The sequence below is a fragment of the Papilio machaon genome, chromosome 6, assembly GCF_912999745.1.
Source record: "Papilio machaon chromosome 6, ilPapMach1.1, whole genome shotgun sequence".
NCBI classification, from domain to species: Eukaryota; Metazoa; Arthropoda; class Insecta; order Lepidoptera; family Papilionidae; genus Papilio; species Papilio machaon.
Window position 1 is genome coordinate 2099512 of NC_059991.1, and position 18466 is coordinate 2117977.

An 18466-nucleotide genomic window follows, 5' to 3' on the forward strand; every position below is an offset into this window, starting at 1 on the left:
GAGATATATCTAAATCTAAGTCGTGGTAAGAGAGGGTTGTGCCATACTTAATATATACGTATTTGAATAAATAATTTCCTTGTATGAAATATACAACTTAAAATATAAAAAATATCAGAAACAAATTATTGTTAAAAAACACTTAAAATAATTTTTAGTAATCAAAACGTTTTGATTAAATTTAAAAAGACTGCCAAAACCAGAATACCTTTTAATACCTAACTGCTTTTATAGGCGATATATTTTTAAAACTACACAAATTGTATATTCCTTGCTTCGGTTATTACCGCTGAACAAAAGAAAATCCTGAAAATACATGTGTCGTGAGTATGAGCGGGAAAATGTCCATATATGCGAGCAACATTAATTTCGCGCCAGTCCATACCTTCCCGCCATAAGCGGTTGACGCGTCGTTTTTTAAATGCGTGCTGTTTTACGCAAAATTAATATTTGATTTTCATCGTTTTAAATATGCATATAATGTGATCAGAATTAGATAGAATAATAAAATCCCTGTGATATTGTGAAGAACATTAAAGTGTATTTAGAAAAATGTCGGAAGAAAAGTATGTATTTATTTTATTATTTCATGTTTTATTCGTTATAATTATTTTTTAAATGAGGTTGTAATTAAGTTCTCAAAATATACCTAAATGCATATGCAACAGAAAAAATTCACGTACTTTTTAGCAATAAAACTAACTAGTGATGTGTTTTAAATTTTATGTATTGTACTTTTTTTATGTATATTATTTTTTATCTATGCTCGTGCCATCTCTATTGTTTATATTTACAGTACGATTAGAAAACGCATTGGACTATTTTTAACGTAAATATTTTGTAATCGCCTATTGGCCTAGTAACTATTTAATTATTATTTACAATAATTAATCTATGTTTAATTAAATAGGTTAGAATTGTATTACAGATGTTAATTTCATAAATAATAATAATTTGTTAAAATATTGTTAATCAAAGACGTAATATAAATGTTATTAAATCAAACACAATGAAAGAAGTAAAAAAATAACATGTAAATTGATTTTGAAAATCTTAGATATATTAGTATCTTTATACGTTAAAACATATATAGAAAAGATAAGAGTAGTTTGCTCGCATGAAATGATTATCGTGCAACATCGAAGACATTTGTGCAGGAGCAATGTCCTGCCTAATTTGGTGAAAGTAACACAAATTTTAATAAATACCATCACGTTTCTGTTTCCATTAAAACAATAGCAACGTTCTAAATTGGAAAGATCGATTATAAGAAATTAATTAGTTGGCGTAATTTATTCTAAAAATAATTAATTGGTTTTAATTAGTAATTAAAAGTTATTTTTGATTCTATTATCATTACCACGTTACTTAGAGTCAAGGTATATGTATAGTTAAGGTATATAGATTGATAAGTGGTGCCCACCTTTTTTTTTGATAAAATTCGTGGTTACCTTTTCGATTTTAAAGAAATTATGTATTCGAACCTTGAGGTTGTTTGCAAAAAGTTTTCTACTCGCAGCTTCAAGAAATTCAATTTTTTTAATCGATTTTTATCATCTTACAAACTAATCAATTTGTGATATTGAAATTATAAGGGACATCTGACCGTTCTACCGAAAAATACAAGCGACATTTTGTTTGAATGGTTTTCTTTAAAAATCATAGACACAATATTTATACAGGTCGTATATTGCTTCTTTTAACGTACACAAAAGTAGACATATGCAAATGAATACTTTTATGTACGTTCAAAGTAGCAAAGTTTCAAACAAAGCGCTTCGTACGAATGATCATTCGCGTTCAACAAAAGGAATACAAAAAAGCCTTGAAGCCCGATAATGTAAAGAGTATTTGTAACTGGTGACGTCACAGGAGCACATATAAATGAAAGTTATGACCGAGAAATCATCAGTTTTAGAACCTACATTAAAATCAACGTTTTACAAGAATACAAAGAACATCTTAAACCTTATCTTAACCTTTCTCTTGAACCTTAGGTTACCAACGCACTATTTATTATACATTATTTCAAGCAATCTAATGTAGCCAAGTTTAGCAAAGATTTAAACATATGCTTTTCTATCCGTTAGCTCCAGAAAGTACAATTACAAAACCATCTTATCCTTCTTTAACTGATGGACGTATCATGAACCGAAGTGCATCAAATGCGTAATGCGTGTAACGTGGTGAGAGGAATTACAATTTATAACGGAAATATATTTCCTTTGCCCTAAAAAAATTCTATGATGAAATGAAATCTATAAAACGTGATAACAAATATGGAGCTTTGGAATTAAAGTACTTGCGTCATATCAATATGGTTGTAAATTACGTGGCTGACTATCTCTTTATAAAACGAGAAGCGTTTGTTATCCAGCTACATCCTCAGTTATCTATGTTTACGCTTTTTTACGCTCGCCATTTATTTCGCACCCCAACGTGGTGAGTATCAGAATAAAGGTCAATATTTATCAATTTAACGTATAAAGAACGAAGACTGATAACGTATCGAATAACAACACATAATTCAAAGTCAGTCCAGTCAGTTTAAATTAGTGAAAATTACAATAGAACACACATAACCTACAAAAACTTTAGTCATCATATGATGAACGAATTCAATAGTCTAATGGCTAAGGATACGGATATGTAGATTGAGTCTTGTCCTAGCCTATCACAAACCTAGAGGTATGTTAAAATCAACACACACAAGGAACAGTATAGTAAATTTTAATAAATCGTATTATTTAGTCGTAGTAAATCTCTCCTCCGTGATTGGATTAGAAGTCACTTTTATTTAAAAGTTATTGTTCTGTGTACATATCTTCCTTTAATGCTGGTAACAAAAGATGGTGTCATTTTACCAAAAGGAGAGCTGGTACTGAATGCCAAGTATAGAGCAGTTTGACATAAAGCGTTAGTAACTCGGTGACAAGGTGAAGGCGTCTGGCGAGGCTCCAACATCTTTCATATGCAGCCACACTCCGACGGCGTGCAACGGTTATTGACTTGCTTGGTTTGTACAGTTTCTATTTATAAACAATGCCTGAAGATAAGGAACAGTAAATAATTTAATAACTCAAGTACAATTCTGTAAATCTCCGGAAAGAATTAAAACAATAAAATCAGAGAAGCTGGAAATACAGGTCACAATAGAACGACCAAAACGTGCATATTTCTTTTAAAAACATTATCGTCCAGTTGTCAGATTTTCGGGGTTGACATAATAAACAGTCTTCCAGAATTAAATGAACAATTTATTACCAAAAATACAGAAAGTACATACAGAGCAACGGACGACAGTACCGAGGGGAAGGAAAAGGGTGGACGTTACTTCGCCCACAGCTTCTATACCCTTAATAAACTGTGTTTAGGATTAACCCAACACTAGCAAGTTGGATAAAAGTGGGGTCTAGTTTGTGATATGTGAAAAAAGTTTTTAAAGAAAACTATAACATATTACATTTCAAAAATAAACAATTCATTTTCGACATTTACCTGAACTACAAAATTTTATTTTAGTTGTTTTCGAGAATAAATATAAACAATTGCCAAAAGAGATGTCATCAGGTTTCTGCTTAAAATAAATAAAGACATCTCCATTTCAATGCTAATGGAATAATTTTAGATGGTTTCGGTTACATAAGTATTTACTAATTACCAACATTTGGCAACATCATAACTCATTATAGATTTTTAGAACTCCCGCCAAAACTGGAAAACATCGCCTCATCTTACGTATTGAGTCGGAAAGTGGGATCATTTTTAATTAGAAAATTAACGAATTTATAGATTTAAATTTCTGGAAGCTTATGTGGTCATAATAAATCTACCAACTATCTCTATGTTGTGTTATTTACGCGGAAATTGATCATTACAATGCGTTGCACAAATAACAAAAGAAATGCAAAATAATTTATTCATAACAAATTGCCCACTTAACTTTGTATCATCTTCGGGACTCAATGTTAAAAGGTCCCAAGTCCACTGAATATATATATCGTTAAATAGATAAAGAACTGCATATATAACCATCCTATCCTTTAGAAATTTGGAGTACTGTTCTAATTTTAAAAGAAGCAACGTTGAAATTTTTACATGTACGCAATGATTGTATCCTTTCGAAAACGAGTCGAATTATGTACGTCAAACTCTAATCAATTATCTCATTGTTAGCTGGGATGGTATAATTAACTATGCTCTTGTCACAACGGACCAGTCCAAACTTCTGTGACGGGAAGTTGTATGAGGATTACGTCAAAGGTATAAAGTCTCTATAATTCGTGCCAAGTACTTTTAACGAGCTAGAATATTTAGAATATTTTCAACGTATTCATATCGATCATTTCAATGTCGTGTTCAGATTTTTCAAACACTTTTGGACATCCCGAATTGACATGTTTCACTCAACTTGTCATTTTTACAGGCCATTTTGTCATTGTTTATTTTTCTTGGCGAGAAATACCATATTTACGTTCATATTAAAATTCTAAAGAAACGATAATTTACGAAAGAAGCTACTTTTGTTTTATGTCTTAAAAATGTTGCCAGTAAAATATCTATAAGTAATTTTTACTTCAAAAATAATTACTGTACTCATAAGTTGTTGGCGGGACTTTTAAGAGAGACAAACTATCCACAATTACGTACTTAATTCGAAAATGAGGTCAATCGTCGGAACCGATTCCGTCCATTTGGAAAACTGCGAATAACTACCCGCACAATATCTTTGACCGTGACTGATGAAACACTAATCTAGCATATGGAGACACTAAGCTATATTCTTTTAGGTGGATTAATATAGGAATCTCCCACAGTAAATCTGTTGCCTGTTAAACCAAAAAAAAATGATAAACCAGTAATCACAAAAGAGGTCTGGTATTGCAGATGTCCATGGACGTCGATGAACACCTTGGTGTTCCCTCTGCTCGTTTGCCCCCTTCTCTTATAAAAAAGAGGGTTTCGTGATCGTGCACATTCGCTTTGCACATTAGTTGAATTTATTAAATACTTATGATTGTACAGCTTTTTTTTTTATATATGAGAAGGGGGCAAACGAGCGGCGCGAACACCGAAGTGATCATCGACGCCCATGGACATCCGCAACACTAGGAGAATTGCAGATGCGTTGCCGGCCTTTAAGAAAGATGTATGCTCGCTTCTTGAAGGACCCTAAGTCGTAGTGGTTTGGAAATAGCTGCTTTATTGTTTGCTATATTTACAATTACATAATAAATAACGTCTGTCTCATTTACCATAAAACACTGCTCTCTCTCTGCCAACGTTTTGCAGTTTGCTATAAATATTTGTGTCTACGAACACGGTGCAACCTGGATAGTTTTACACAATTCTGTCTCTAAATGTGTCCGAAACGTATCTTTAATCCAGAGAGTTACTCAGAAATTATTGATGAACTTTAAAAACACGTGTATGTAATTATACGTTTGTTTTTCTGTCGACTATTTTAAAATGCCAGCATTTGCTTAGAAATCGCTGAATGTAGTCTACACTTGTATAACCAGTAATTTGCAATGCGTTCGTTGTTTCATACGAGCCGTTAGAATTCGTTAATACATTAACAACAGTGTTTGTATTGTAACTTTGAATAATTCTTTGTATTTTACATGGTTTTTCTTAACATGTAAGTTTATAATTAAACAAAATATTCCTTAAGCTATTCGTATTAAGTTTTACCTATATTATTTGACAATGTCGGCGATTGTATTCAAAGGGATTTGCAAAATTGACCCTGATAAAGTTAATTTTACACACACTTTTAATTTTTGTTCTCTTCTCACTCTAAAATGCTAAGAAAGAAAAAAATTACATTAAGAGAAAAGCCACATGTTACGCTGAAGCTGCGTGCAGTACCGATCGTGTGGCTTCTCTCTTAACCTTATTATAATAATGCCGCATAATACAAGTGTGACATTTGACGAAGTTGTCATTTATCACGTCACATCTTATCACGTCGACAACATCAAGCGAGCACGTCGCGGGCTAATGACTTGAAGTGCTCATGTCACAGATAATGAAGGGTTCAGGGATCAGTTGTTAAGAAGTTTATAAATTCGATATTTGTTTTTATGACTATTATCTTGCCGATACAGCGATCTGATAAGATACAGTAATCGCTGTATTACTGTGTAAGTACAAATGTAAATATCAGATGCAATAAAAGAGAACAAAGAAATTGCAGAATGCTTTTGATAAAGTTGTTTTGTTTTTTATTATTATAAACCGACTTTGTTGGTAATGTCTTCCTGGAATCTAACTGAATAGAAAATTATGTTTGTAACTTTATCTTCTACTAGCTAGAGTCGCGTCGTCCGCGACTCTGTCCGCGCGGAATTAAAAAAAAAGTAATAAGTGTTCTTCCAGGCTCTACTTCTACAACAAATTTCATCGAGATCCATGCAGCAGTCCTGGAGATACCTTCAAACAAACATCCATTCATCTAAACATTCGCATTTATAATATTAGTAAGATATGTTCGGAATCCTGAACGGTAAAGCATGTCGAGTTGAACTACTTTTATATTAAACTATCTGTAGCCCGCGGCTCCGTCCGCGCGAAATCAAAAAAAACCTTAATAAGTAGCCTATGTGTTCTTCCAAACTATGTTCTATAAATCAGTGCAATATTTCATCAAGATCTGTTGAGTGGTTCCGGAGATACCTTCAAACAAACATCCATCCATCTAAACATTCGCATTTATAATATTAGTAAGATTATCAGTGTAATCACGTGACATAATTTAAATAGAACTATTAGGTCCTTACATATGAAATTGGCGTTTTGTATGGGAGGAAAAAAAGTCGAATATTTTTTAATATAATATATTTAATTAATCAAAGTATGAACCATTATTTTCTATGCACTTTTGCCATCTCATAGGTAGTTCATTGATCCCTTTACTAAAAAAACCAGTCGGACGGGAATCAATAAAATCTTTGAAGACGATTTGGACTGCCCCATCGGAGTTGAATTTTTTCCCTTGCAAGAAGTTATCCAAATTTCGAAAAAAATGGTAATCTGTTGGAGCAAGGTCCGGGGAGTACGGAGGATGTCTTAGACTTTCCAATTGAAGCTCTTCTAATTTAGTAGCCGTCTGTTGCGCAGTGTGTGGTCTAGCGTTGTCGTGAAGCAGCAGTGGCGTGGAGCGATTGACCAGCCTAGGTTGTTTAGCCGATAGCTTTTCCATCATGGTTTGCAATTGCTGACAATAGACATCAGCCGTAATAGTCTGGCCAGATTTGAGAAAACTGTAATGAACAATACCGGCACTAGTCCACCAAACGCTTACAAGTAACTTTTTTGGGGTTAATTTTCGCTTGGAGCAGGATTTGGCTGGCTGGCCAGGATCCAACCATTGCGCTGAGCGCTTCCGATTATCGTAAAGAATCCATTTTTCATCACAGGTAATGATTCGGTTTAAAATACCTTCATTATTGTGCCGGTTTAGTAATGTAACGCAACAGTCGACGCGCGTTTGCCGGTTTGCTTCAGTCAATTCGTGAGGTACCCACCTTTCAAGCTTTTTAATCTTCCCAATTTGCTTCAAGTGAATTAAAACAGTTTTATCACTAACATCGCAGCCTGCAGCTAACTCGGACGTGGTTTGCGATGGATCCGCTTCCAAAATAGCCTTCAACTCTTCATTATCAACTTGAGTCTCAGGCCGTCCACGGGGCTTGTTTTGCAGATCGAAATTTCCAGAACGAAAACGTTGAACCAAAAACGAACTGTGTTTTCTTTTGCAACACGACCGCCATACACATCATTCACCCTTCGAGTCGTTTCCGCAGCACTAGTGCCACCGTGGAACTCGTACTCGTAAATAATGCGATATTTTTAGTTTTCCATTTTGTAAAATGAGTGACGCAAACAGAAAAAAACAGAAGAAAAAAAACAAATGAATGACGGTCATCGAACCACAAATACATGAGTCTATAGCTGTACAAATTTGAATTTGGAATTCCTTACCAAAGAGGAGAAATTCGTGATTAAATTGGCCAGTACGAAAAACGCCAATTTCATATGTAAGGACCTAATATATACCTTTAGAGAAGGCTTTACACAGCAAGAATATAAATTTATTTACGATAATATAAAACAGAAACCAGATGAAACTGGATAAATATTACTAATATATTAATATAAACATTAATAAACTAATATTAATACCCTAACCAGTTTTTACCGATACATAGCATGAATATTGTTTTTGCATAGAAAATTCTTTAACTAATAAATATTTACTTACATTTAATAATTATATTTAAACCTTGCATAAATAATTAGTTATGGTTATTTAATAATTAGTTGTTTAATAATATTTTTCCGTAAAAAATAAGTTAGATAATAAAATTAAATATACTAGCAATTAAGCATAGCCTAATCGTACAATAGACGTATTAAATGCTTATAAGATTAATTAAATTAAAAAATTAAATTAAATACATTTTAATTAATTAATTAAATGTACGAGTAAAAGCTTATTTGAAACAGATATGCAGATCCATAGATGTGAGAATGTATCAGGACTGCTCAAATGGAAATCCGTAATCTATTCCTACCCTGGGTTAGGTATGATCGTGAAAGTTCATTTACTAAACACGTGGCATATTAAGTGACATCATATGTTTTGTTTTTTTTAATTTTCAGTTTTGTCACTTGAATTATGAAAAATACGTGACGACTACAATGAACAAATTTATTACTATATTAACATTTACTACTCATTTCTACAAAGAAATCCTTCGTATTTCTGGTTAAAACAAGTATAAAGCAGTTTTTAGTGGATGCGATGTCATCTAGTATGTTTCTAAACTTCGTCAATAAGCTAATATTACTTGTTGTTTGAAGACTAATTACAGCTATTTAGCATTTTTCTAAAATCAAAAAATAAATCCAATTGACTGAACCCAATAATAATGGATAAAATATGAAACGAACGACATCGTAGTTTTCAACATTGAATAAGCCGTTTTGACTACAGAAGATCGCGCGATAAATATTTCTCTTCAGTCTGGTTTTAAACTCGAACGTAATAATCTTTCTAATGTTATAAATGCGAATATTTGGATGTATGGATGGATGTTAGTTAGAAGATATCTCCAAAACGGCTGCAGGCATCTTTATGAAATTTGGTAAATATGTAGAACACAGTCTGGAAGAACACATGGGCTACCTAAGATGCCGGAAATATGTACAGTTCCTGTGTGGTACGTTTTATTTACATATTTACTCGATAACTCCGCAACGGTTCAACTCATCTTATTGAAATTTGGCACACATATAGAACACAGTCTTGAGGAACATATGAAATACTTTTCAACCTTTTATTTAAATTCTGAGCAGACAAAATCGCGGACAAAAGCTGGTATTAATAAATATGTACTAAATTACCCACTTAACTCCGTTGTGCTGCTGTTTTGTTTACAAATGTCTGAGTACAAATCGGTCGTTAGCATTATTGTGCCTTGAATATTCTGTGATTTTTTTATTAGCGATATTTATATTCATAAAATTTCGCTTCACCGACAAGTCTTTACTTTAAAACCATATATGTATTTATTTTTTACCAGCAACCAACTTCTTCAGCGCCCATTTAAGATATGCTCGCGTGCATCAGATACAGAAAACATAGCGAAAACGCGAAAAAACATACAAAAAAAAAAAAACTATCGGTTTTCTTTATAAGCAACGCAAACTCAATTTTATAAATATTTATAGAAAAATAGTTCGGATCTAATCTTTTTACTACACTATATATTCTTACTAATATTATAAATGCGAATGTTTAAGTGGACGGACGAATGGATGGATGTATGTTTAAAAGTATATCCGGAACGGTAACTAAGTATGCTTTTTTTCAATGCTGTGTGGACGGAGTCGCGGGCGACAGGTAGTAATATTGTAAATGCGAATGTATAGATAGATGGATGGATGACTTTTTATTAATACCCTTTCACACTCTCATTCAATTGTAAATTACTTAGAACATTTATACTGACAACAGGTTTTCACATAGGTAGCCCAAGTTAACCTAAACAATTAGACTGATTTTGTAATTTGATATATCTAAGTATTTTAGAGGTCAATAAAAACAGTGGGACATCTCTTTTTTTTGAAGATAGTAACTACAATTTATTTTTAAACCACGAGTAATTTTCCGTAAGTCTTTTTTGCACATATCGTATTTCACATCTCTATGTTTCTATAACTTACCTTCTTTAATATTTATATGTCTAATTTGCATTCACAATATAACGAGAAGAAAATGATGGTGAAGTTCAAATTCATTATCATTAATAAAAAAGTTACAATTTTCATTTAATGATATGGGAGTATGATGGTATTTACATATTTTATCATTATGTCACGGTCAAATGTATTAAGCTTACGAAGTGTACAACAAAATATATACTACTACTTTTACCCGCGACTCCGTCCGCGCGGAATAAAAAAAAAATAGAAGACGGGGTAAAAATTATCCTATGTCCTATTCCTGGTTCTAAGCTACCTGCCCACCAATTTCCAGTCAAATCGATTCAGCCGATCTTGATTTATAAATAGTGTAACTAACACGACTTTCTTTTATATATATAGATAAGATTATTAGCTGTCGTCCGCGACTTCGTACGCGCGGAATTAAAAAAAAAGTTACCTATGTGTTCTTCTACACTATGTTCTATATCTGTGCCAAATTTCATCAAGATCCGTTGAGCCGTTGCATTCCTCGCTGTTTCTTCAAACAAACATACATCCATCTAAACATTCGCATTTATAATATTAGTAAGATGTACGTATATAATATATAATGAAACATGTTGAAAACCCATCAAAAGAGTAGGTAAGCATTACAGAGAGTGACAGAGATGACAGTATTTGTTTGTTTTTGTGTTGTCACAGTGAAAACCCACACTAAGAGAAATAAAGCAAGGTCGAATTGTGAAATTTTACAACAGTTATAAAAAAATTGTTTATTTGTCGAGTTTAATTGAATTAAATGACGCAAGACACAAACTTTAAAATCTGCACTAGAAAATCTTTGATAAGATATTATTATTTACATTCTAGATGTATTCTTTCGTAACCCTCATTTTTAATGATGTTAAAATACGATAATAATTTCGTTTTTACTCGGTTTTGGGTTAAAATTTATTAGTGTAGGTTTAGGTTATAAAGTGAATAACTCTTTGATTAAAATATAGGGTTTTTCAACAAGAACTTTGTTTTCTAAAACAAAATAAAACAAAGAGTTTAGGTGAAGATGATTCAAATTTTTATTGAATACAATAAAATAACGAAGAATGAAAAATGATATCTGGCAAATGTCCACCACGACCACGCTGACAGATGTCGATTCTTTCATCAAAGTTTGCATCAAAGCAAAATGGCGGGCCTATTTCGTTAATCACGTCAAGGATTTTGAGTTTTAAAGCCGTGATCGATTCGATTGGCTCCGTATAGATTCTGTCCTTAACATAGCCCCACAAAAAATAATCCAGTGGTGTTAAATCACACGATCTGGCTGGCCATTTAACAGCTGAATTTCGGGAAATTTGGTTTGCAATAAATTGCACCATTTTCATAGTGGATTTTAGTTATTTTAATGCGATTTTCGAGCGAAATTGAATTCATTGTAGCAATTGCCAAAGCATTTACTACGAATAGGTTAAAAAACTAAATGTCAAAACTGTCATGTTGTTGGTGTGGCCCCAATTGAAAAACAAAGTTCTTGTTGAAAAACCCTATATAAGTCGTTGCTATTGTCTTATAAATAACTAAAGTGAATTTTTATATTGAATATTTTATTTTTACTTAGTCGTATCCTATTCATATGCAACATGTAAGATCTTGGTCATGGATTTGTTCTCACAACTTTACTGCTTTATTTTCCTGTACTGTTATCTATTCTGGTGCTAATTTAAATAGCCTGAGTTTGGATTCCGTTGTCCTTTGTAACACGTTATTGTTAGGGAAATTAATTGCTTGGCCTTATAAGAATTATACTAAAAACGTGATTGACTTTTATATGGCGGTATAACGTACAGTTCAAATGCCTTAAATTTTATTAATAGCAAATTTACTAATATGAGATTTCGATTCAAAATTAATTTGCACAACAACCAAAAATAGTGAAACAATCTCGTTTTCTTCAGAAAGAGTGTTGTGTGAGTGAGTAACTATACCGCACATTATCTTAAACAATTAACGTTTATGAGGTCAAATAATCGCCATTATGATAAATCGATAACCCTTCGTATTATAATAACCTCTTTACACGTTTTAATGAATTCATTGAATAAACAATATGTTAAACAAAAGAGCGTAGAGCTGTTTATTTATAGTCATGTTTGTGCATGCGATAAACGCTTTTATTCAGAATCAATATTAATTGCGTTTTAGTACACAAAAAAAAAACATGAAAGAAAAAGTTAACTTATTTTAAAATAGTTTATATCGCATTTCAAACATTGATTTAAAAGTTAACTAAGTATTAAGACAATAGCGGGTAATTTTTTTAGTCTAACCGTCGGTTTCTGAGACCAAAATCTCTCAATAAAACATATGGCTATCTCTTTAACAAAACCCACGGTAAGAAATTTGACTCTCAGATCAGATGCTATTCAAACAAATGATTTTATATTAAATATTTTTATTTCTTAGGAAGGATTCAACACCATTTATTAAGAATGGCAACACAGCTATTATTACGAAGACCGCAATGCCCGAGAAGCCTCAGAAGCCTAGTAAAGCTGGCAGAGGGAAGGCCTTCAAGCAAGTGTTGGCTTCCTTCATAGCCAACATCGGTACTGTCAACACGGGTATGGCTTTCGGCTTCTCCGCCACCGCGCTGCCTCAGCTGAAGAGTCCTGATTCTTTTATACATATAAATGAAAATCAGGCCAGTTGGATAGGTAACATATTAATTTTTATTTTACTATGTGTGTATTAAGGAGCGTCGGTGGCTCAGGAGTTAAGCACTTGACTTATAATCTGCAGGTCTTGAGATCGAATCCTGCCATGTACCAACGTGTTCTATCAATTGTGTTCTTTCAAAAAAGGTTTTGTTTAAGTTTTAATAATTTCCATTCCATCATCAGCTCACTATACGTCCCCACAGAGGGGCTCGGAGGCTACCTAATCTTAGGGGTGACTAGGCCATAGTCAACCACGCTGGCTCAGTACGGATCGGTTGGCTTCACACATATCTTTGAATTTCTTCTCATATATGTGCTGGTTGCATAACGATGTTTTCCTTCACCGTAAGAACGTCGGAAAATATACATATGTAAATCGAAATTCGATAAACACATTGGTATATAGCGGGATTGGAACCCCGGACTTGTAGATCGTAAGTCAAGTGCTTAACCCCTAAGGCACCGACGATTATCACCTAGTATAATTTACATTAATTTACATTCGAAATCCTAGACGATTATCTATGTTATTATTGTAATTAGATATACTTAATCTAGTTAATATTATAGATAACAAGTATTAATTAAATCATTACAATGTATCAAGCTTCTATACGAATCAATACGTGATTAGATCACAAGCGGTCAATCCATTACGTACGTCTTATCTAAATATTTAAGTTTATTGATAGCTACGGATCTATGAACTTTCTTATTAATAACATTTAATTGTTTTTAATTAATAAAGATAAACTAGTTCTCGGATCGATCTGAATGATCTAATAATGATTTATATCTAATCGTATAATATAACAAAAATATGTAATGTTTCCAGCTAGTCTAAGCGCGGCGGGCACCCCTGTAGGCTGTATCTTGAGCGGTTACCTGATGGATTCCATCGGGAGACGTCGCACGCTCATCGTCACCGAAATACCGCTCATCCTTGGCTGGATACTAATCGCCGCAGCACAGAATGTTCCTATGATTTATATTGGTAAGGATATATATTTGAACGGCTTAAGTACAATCTTATTGGTTTATCTCAACAAAATGAAATCAAATATTCTTCACCGTTTTGAATAAAACTTTAGAAGAATACAAATTTTATGAATGGGTCATAAACGTTGACTGTTTTTGCGGACTTATATTTTTTGTATTTATTTCATTAAATTGTCAAATAGCTGCATCAAAATTATAATTTCTTCGTATATGTAATGTTATTATGTATCTTTTAAAAGAAGATATGTAAACCTGCAGGAAGATTCCTTATTGGTTTCGGATCTGGTATGGTGGGTGCGCCTGCGCGAGTTTACACGTGCGAGGTATCGCAGCCTCATCTCCGCGGCATGTTGGGGGCGCTGGCGTCGGTGGGCGTTTCTACGGGGGTGCTCATACAGGTTAGTGTTTTCTTCAGTGGGTTTCACCTGTATAACATCTTGCTACCTCTGTTCTTTAAAGACTAATGCAATAAATGAAAAGCGTTAATTACTTTAGACATTTTGAGTACGGTAAGGTGCGTTAATGTGCATAAATAATGCAGTAATTTAATCTGTTCACTTCACTTATGAACAAAAATTAAAATAACAGGGAGTGTATAAAAAAGCAGTATTGCCATGACCAATATTGCAAAGTCAATTTGTACAATATAATTCTAATTTTCATAATATAAACATCAAGATTTAAATTTGTCGTAGGAATTATAGTATTTGGAATAGTTATTTACATGAGCGCACATTTCTAATTTTACTTTAGGAATATGAGTATCGTAATACTTATTATTCTATTTTAGTGTTATTACAATGTCCAATATCGTGACATTTTATAATTGATAATTGTAAGGTAAATATTGATGGGTATAAAATTAGATTATTCCTCAAACAAACAAACAAGTTAACAACACCGTCATTCGTCATTGGCTCGTGACGTCAACTAACGCGATACACTCGTGATAAGGTTTGCTAATTTTATACACAATCATTTTAGACACGACATATTTGAATAATATTTGAATATGCTCAATAAAAAATTTTTACATACGGTAAATATTTATTTTTGTGGGAATTTTTTTGATTAATTACAAAAGTGTTAAAAATAAAATTATCGAATTTTAAAATATTATAAAAATAAGTGATCTTTAAAACATGTATTTCGATGTGTTCAATCCTGAGTCCAAATTTTAGTCCTATTTTCCTTTTCTTATAAGAATGAGATAGTAAATTAAAGGAGATTTTTATGGAAGAGAAGACATGTAAAGGAAATATATATTTATGTTCCGTCCTCTATTTATTAAAAATAGACAATGCATCTGCAACCTTTTACATTCTTGCAGATGTCTATGGGCAGTGGTCGCTTGTTTATTTTAGTAAATCTTGTGGCATGTTTGCCTGGTATTATAAGACATGATTCTTTATTATTCCAGTACGTGATAGGCAGTGTGACAACATGGAACATACTTGCGGGAGTGAGCGCTGTGATTCCTATCATATCCTTGCTGGGAATGCTACTAGTGCCGGAGACGCCAAACTTCTTGCTACAACAGGACAAGCGGGAACGCGCTGAGAGTTCACTCGCCAAATTGCGAGGGTCTACCTGCGATCTGGATGAAGAAATACAACGGATGATAGCTTTCAAAGAGAAGAATCATGTTGAACCGTAAGTTATTTTTGTTTAATCATGATTTATATTTATAAGTTTTATTGTGGCGATTGAACATTGTTTTTTTTTGTTAAATAAATGTTTCGAGTTTTTAAATATATTATTGAGTACAGTTAAAAGAAAAACGCAACAACTATTGTAACTAAAAGTAACTCCTAAATATTTTAATTGACACTGTTGATATTAGGTAATAGGTTGAATTGTTATGTCTTTAGCAACTTAGATAATGCGATAATAGTTTACATTGAAGATAATATGATTGAAAGGCAAAACTATACGCATACTATATGAGCATATTGTTTACTATGTTACGTTGTTAATCGCTCAAGGTATAACAAACAATTGTTTAGAACTTATTAACAATGCGTGGAATTGCGGAATCACGATTATAGTTTGATTTCATTACTTTATTGATAAACATTTACGTCCCTCTAACTGTTTATATTGCGTACAACACAGCAAATTAAATAAATATATTTACTATCCGTTTATACTGTCCAAACATGTTTATAAAACATATAGTTATTCGGATGTATCGTTAGTACGAACAGTTTTTTGACGTAACTCAACGCAATTCTTTTGTTTCTTTCCCTTTACAGATTAAAAACCCCCAAAGAAATATTAAAAGCGTTAATGTCACCATCAGCTTTGAAGCCATTTACCATTTTAGCTGTTTATTTCTTCATCTACCAGTGGTGTGGTGTTAATACTATCACATTTTACGCTGTAGAAGTATTTGAGGTAAATAAGAAACATGTTTATTAGAAAAGAAATACAAAGGATATAAATTTCTAATGTATAACTTTTCCTTATAGTTGTCTTTTAATGTTTTAGATTAAATTAATGAATTAATCAAATGATTTTAAAATAAACAGTAATATAAGTAATTTTTACAGGCATCCGGAGCTGCTTTAGATAAATACTGGTTGACGATATCTATGGGTATTCTACGAGTCATCTTCACAGTAGTTGGATGTATTCTGTGCAGAAAATGTGGCAGACGGATGCTTACGTTTGTCTCAGGTAATATTCCAGAATAATAAGCTATCCATTTATAAATAAAGTAAATACTAAATTAGATGTTTTCTATTACAATTGTATTGATAGGGTATTTGACAATTAGGTGAATTAAATCTTCCATCATTAATCTTTAATGTTCCAGCAATCGGTTGCGGTTCTACGATGGTAGTGTTGTCAGTGTACATGTACCACGTTCAGTACTGGAAAGACAATAACCTTCCGCCAGTGCACTCCTGGATACCTGTCGCCAGTATTTATGTGTTCATGATCTCCTGTACGCTGGGCTATCTCATCGTGCCCTGGGTTATGATCGGAGAAGTCTATCCTACGCAGGTAATTGCTTAAAATTGCGTTAGTTTTATTAAATTGATTTTCAGTAGTTTTATCGTAGTCTTTATCATAATTTCATAATGTTTTGTATTAGGTCCGTGGTATAGTGGGTGGGATGACGACGTGTGCGGCACATCTGTCCGTGTTCTCTGTTGTGAAGACTTTCCCCTTCCTCAAGGCCTCGCTCAATGACTACGGCGCATTCGGACTCTATGGCGCTATGTCGTTAGGAGGTAGGTTGTACTTTTACTCATGTTTCATGCGAATCACCCTCATTCCATTTTATCTAATGTCTTGGTGGTATTAATTTTAAGTAGTTAATTTTTGTACCAACAGATTTAATTATGCATTAACTGATTTTAGGATGATCTATATCAAAAATGTTAAACCCTAAACTTGTAACTTTCAGGTATAGTATTCTTCTACTTTTTCCTACCGGAGACAAAAGGGAAGACTTTACAGGAGATAGAAGATTACTTCTGCGGGAGAACAAAGACGTTAAAGAAGAACAACACGCAGACAGCGCTACCTTGAGCGATGGGAAAAGAAGAATTGTGATATGTAGATAAGTTTTGACTCAAAAGTACAATTTTGATATAAAATGTATACAGGCTGTCCTCACGGCGATGTATACAATTTAGGATCGCTTATTTGCGCGTGTGTAAATCGTGGAACACCCTCTATAAGATTTTTATGTACTGTTATTTTGTTATTTATAAAATAAAAAGCAAGTAACAATTTACAATTTGTATACATTTATAATTTTTGTATGTACTGTTAGAGAGAAAGTGGACACTGTGCCGGTGTATCGGCGCAACACTAGACCTACAATAATATCAACCCTTACGTCGCCTCACTACAGCTATCTGACACTTGGTTTGGGTAACTTTAGCGCGCCATTAGCTCGAAATTATTTTAACTTAATAATGTCTAAAAGTACATATAAAAGAGATTATTTTATATTTATATCGAAGTATTATTAAATAATACGTATAAGTAATAAAAAAAAGATATTTTTTGAGATTATATATATAGAAATAATTTAGAATGGTGCTATATAAAACAAAACGATACGCACAAGAATAAAAATAGTATTAAATTGAATTTTAAAAAACAATTGTATGAGAACAATTTTTATATTCTGTTTACAAAAAAAAAACAAAATTAATTACATTTATTATTAATATATTTAGAAGTAGCCAATAACTATTGACTGTCTTGTAAATTTAATTGCAGAAAAAAAAATAATATATTATTTAAACAGTCGCTTACTGTAGAATTAAATAATCTAATAAATCAATTGCATAATTAATTTTAATTAGATTAATTAATTTACGTAGTCACAAACAAGAGTTCCCTAGTTTAATTAATTAATGAATTCTTCATTAAGTGTTAATACGTATGAATGAAAGTGATTAACAATATCTATTGATTAGTGCCATTTAACAATTGTAGATATAGTTTGTAAGTTTATTTATTTAAGTTATTTTTATTTTAAGAAAAAAAAAGATTCTGCATTTTTTAAACGG

At 32.5% G+C, this 18466-nt stretch overlaps 1 protein-coding gene across 1 annotated transcript; it reads left to right on the forward strand.

Moving 5' to 3' along the window:
• Window positions 1–357: 357 nt before the first annotated feature.
• LOC106721336 (facilitated trehalose transporter Tret1) lies at window positions 358–17578 on the forward strand. Its single transcript, XM_045678268.1, has 10 exons — window positions 358–566; window positions 12679–12929; window positions 13768–13926; window positions 14190–14329; window positions 15352–15584; window positions 16187–16328; window positions 16484–16610; window positions 16750–16940; window positions 17032–17170; window positions 17347–17578. Exons 1-10 carry the CDS (start codon window positions 553–555, stop codon window positions 17469–17471), a joined length of 1521 nt encoding a protein of 506 aa, XP_045534224.1. The 5' UTR covers window positions 358–552; the 3' UTR covers window positions 17472–17578.
• The last annotated feature ends 888 nt before the right edge of the window (window positions 17579–18466 follow it).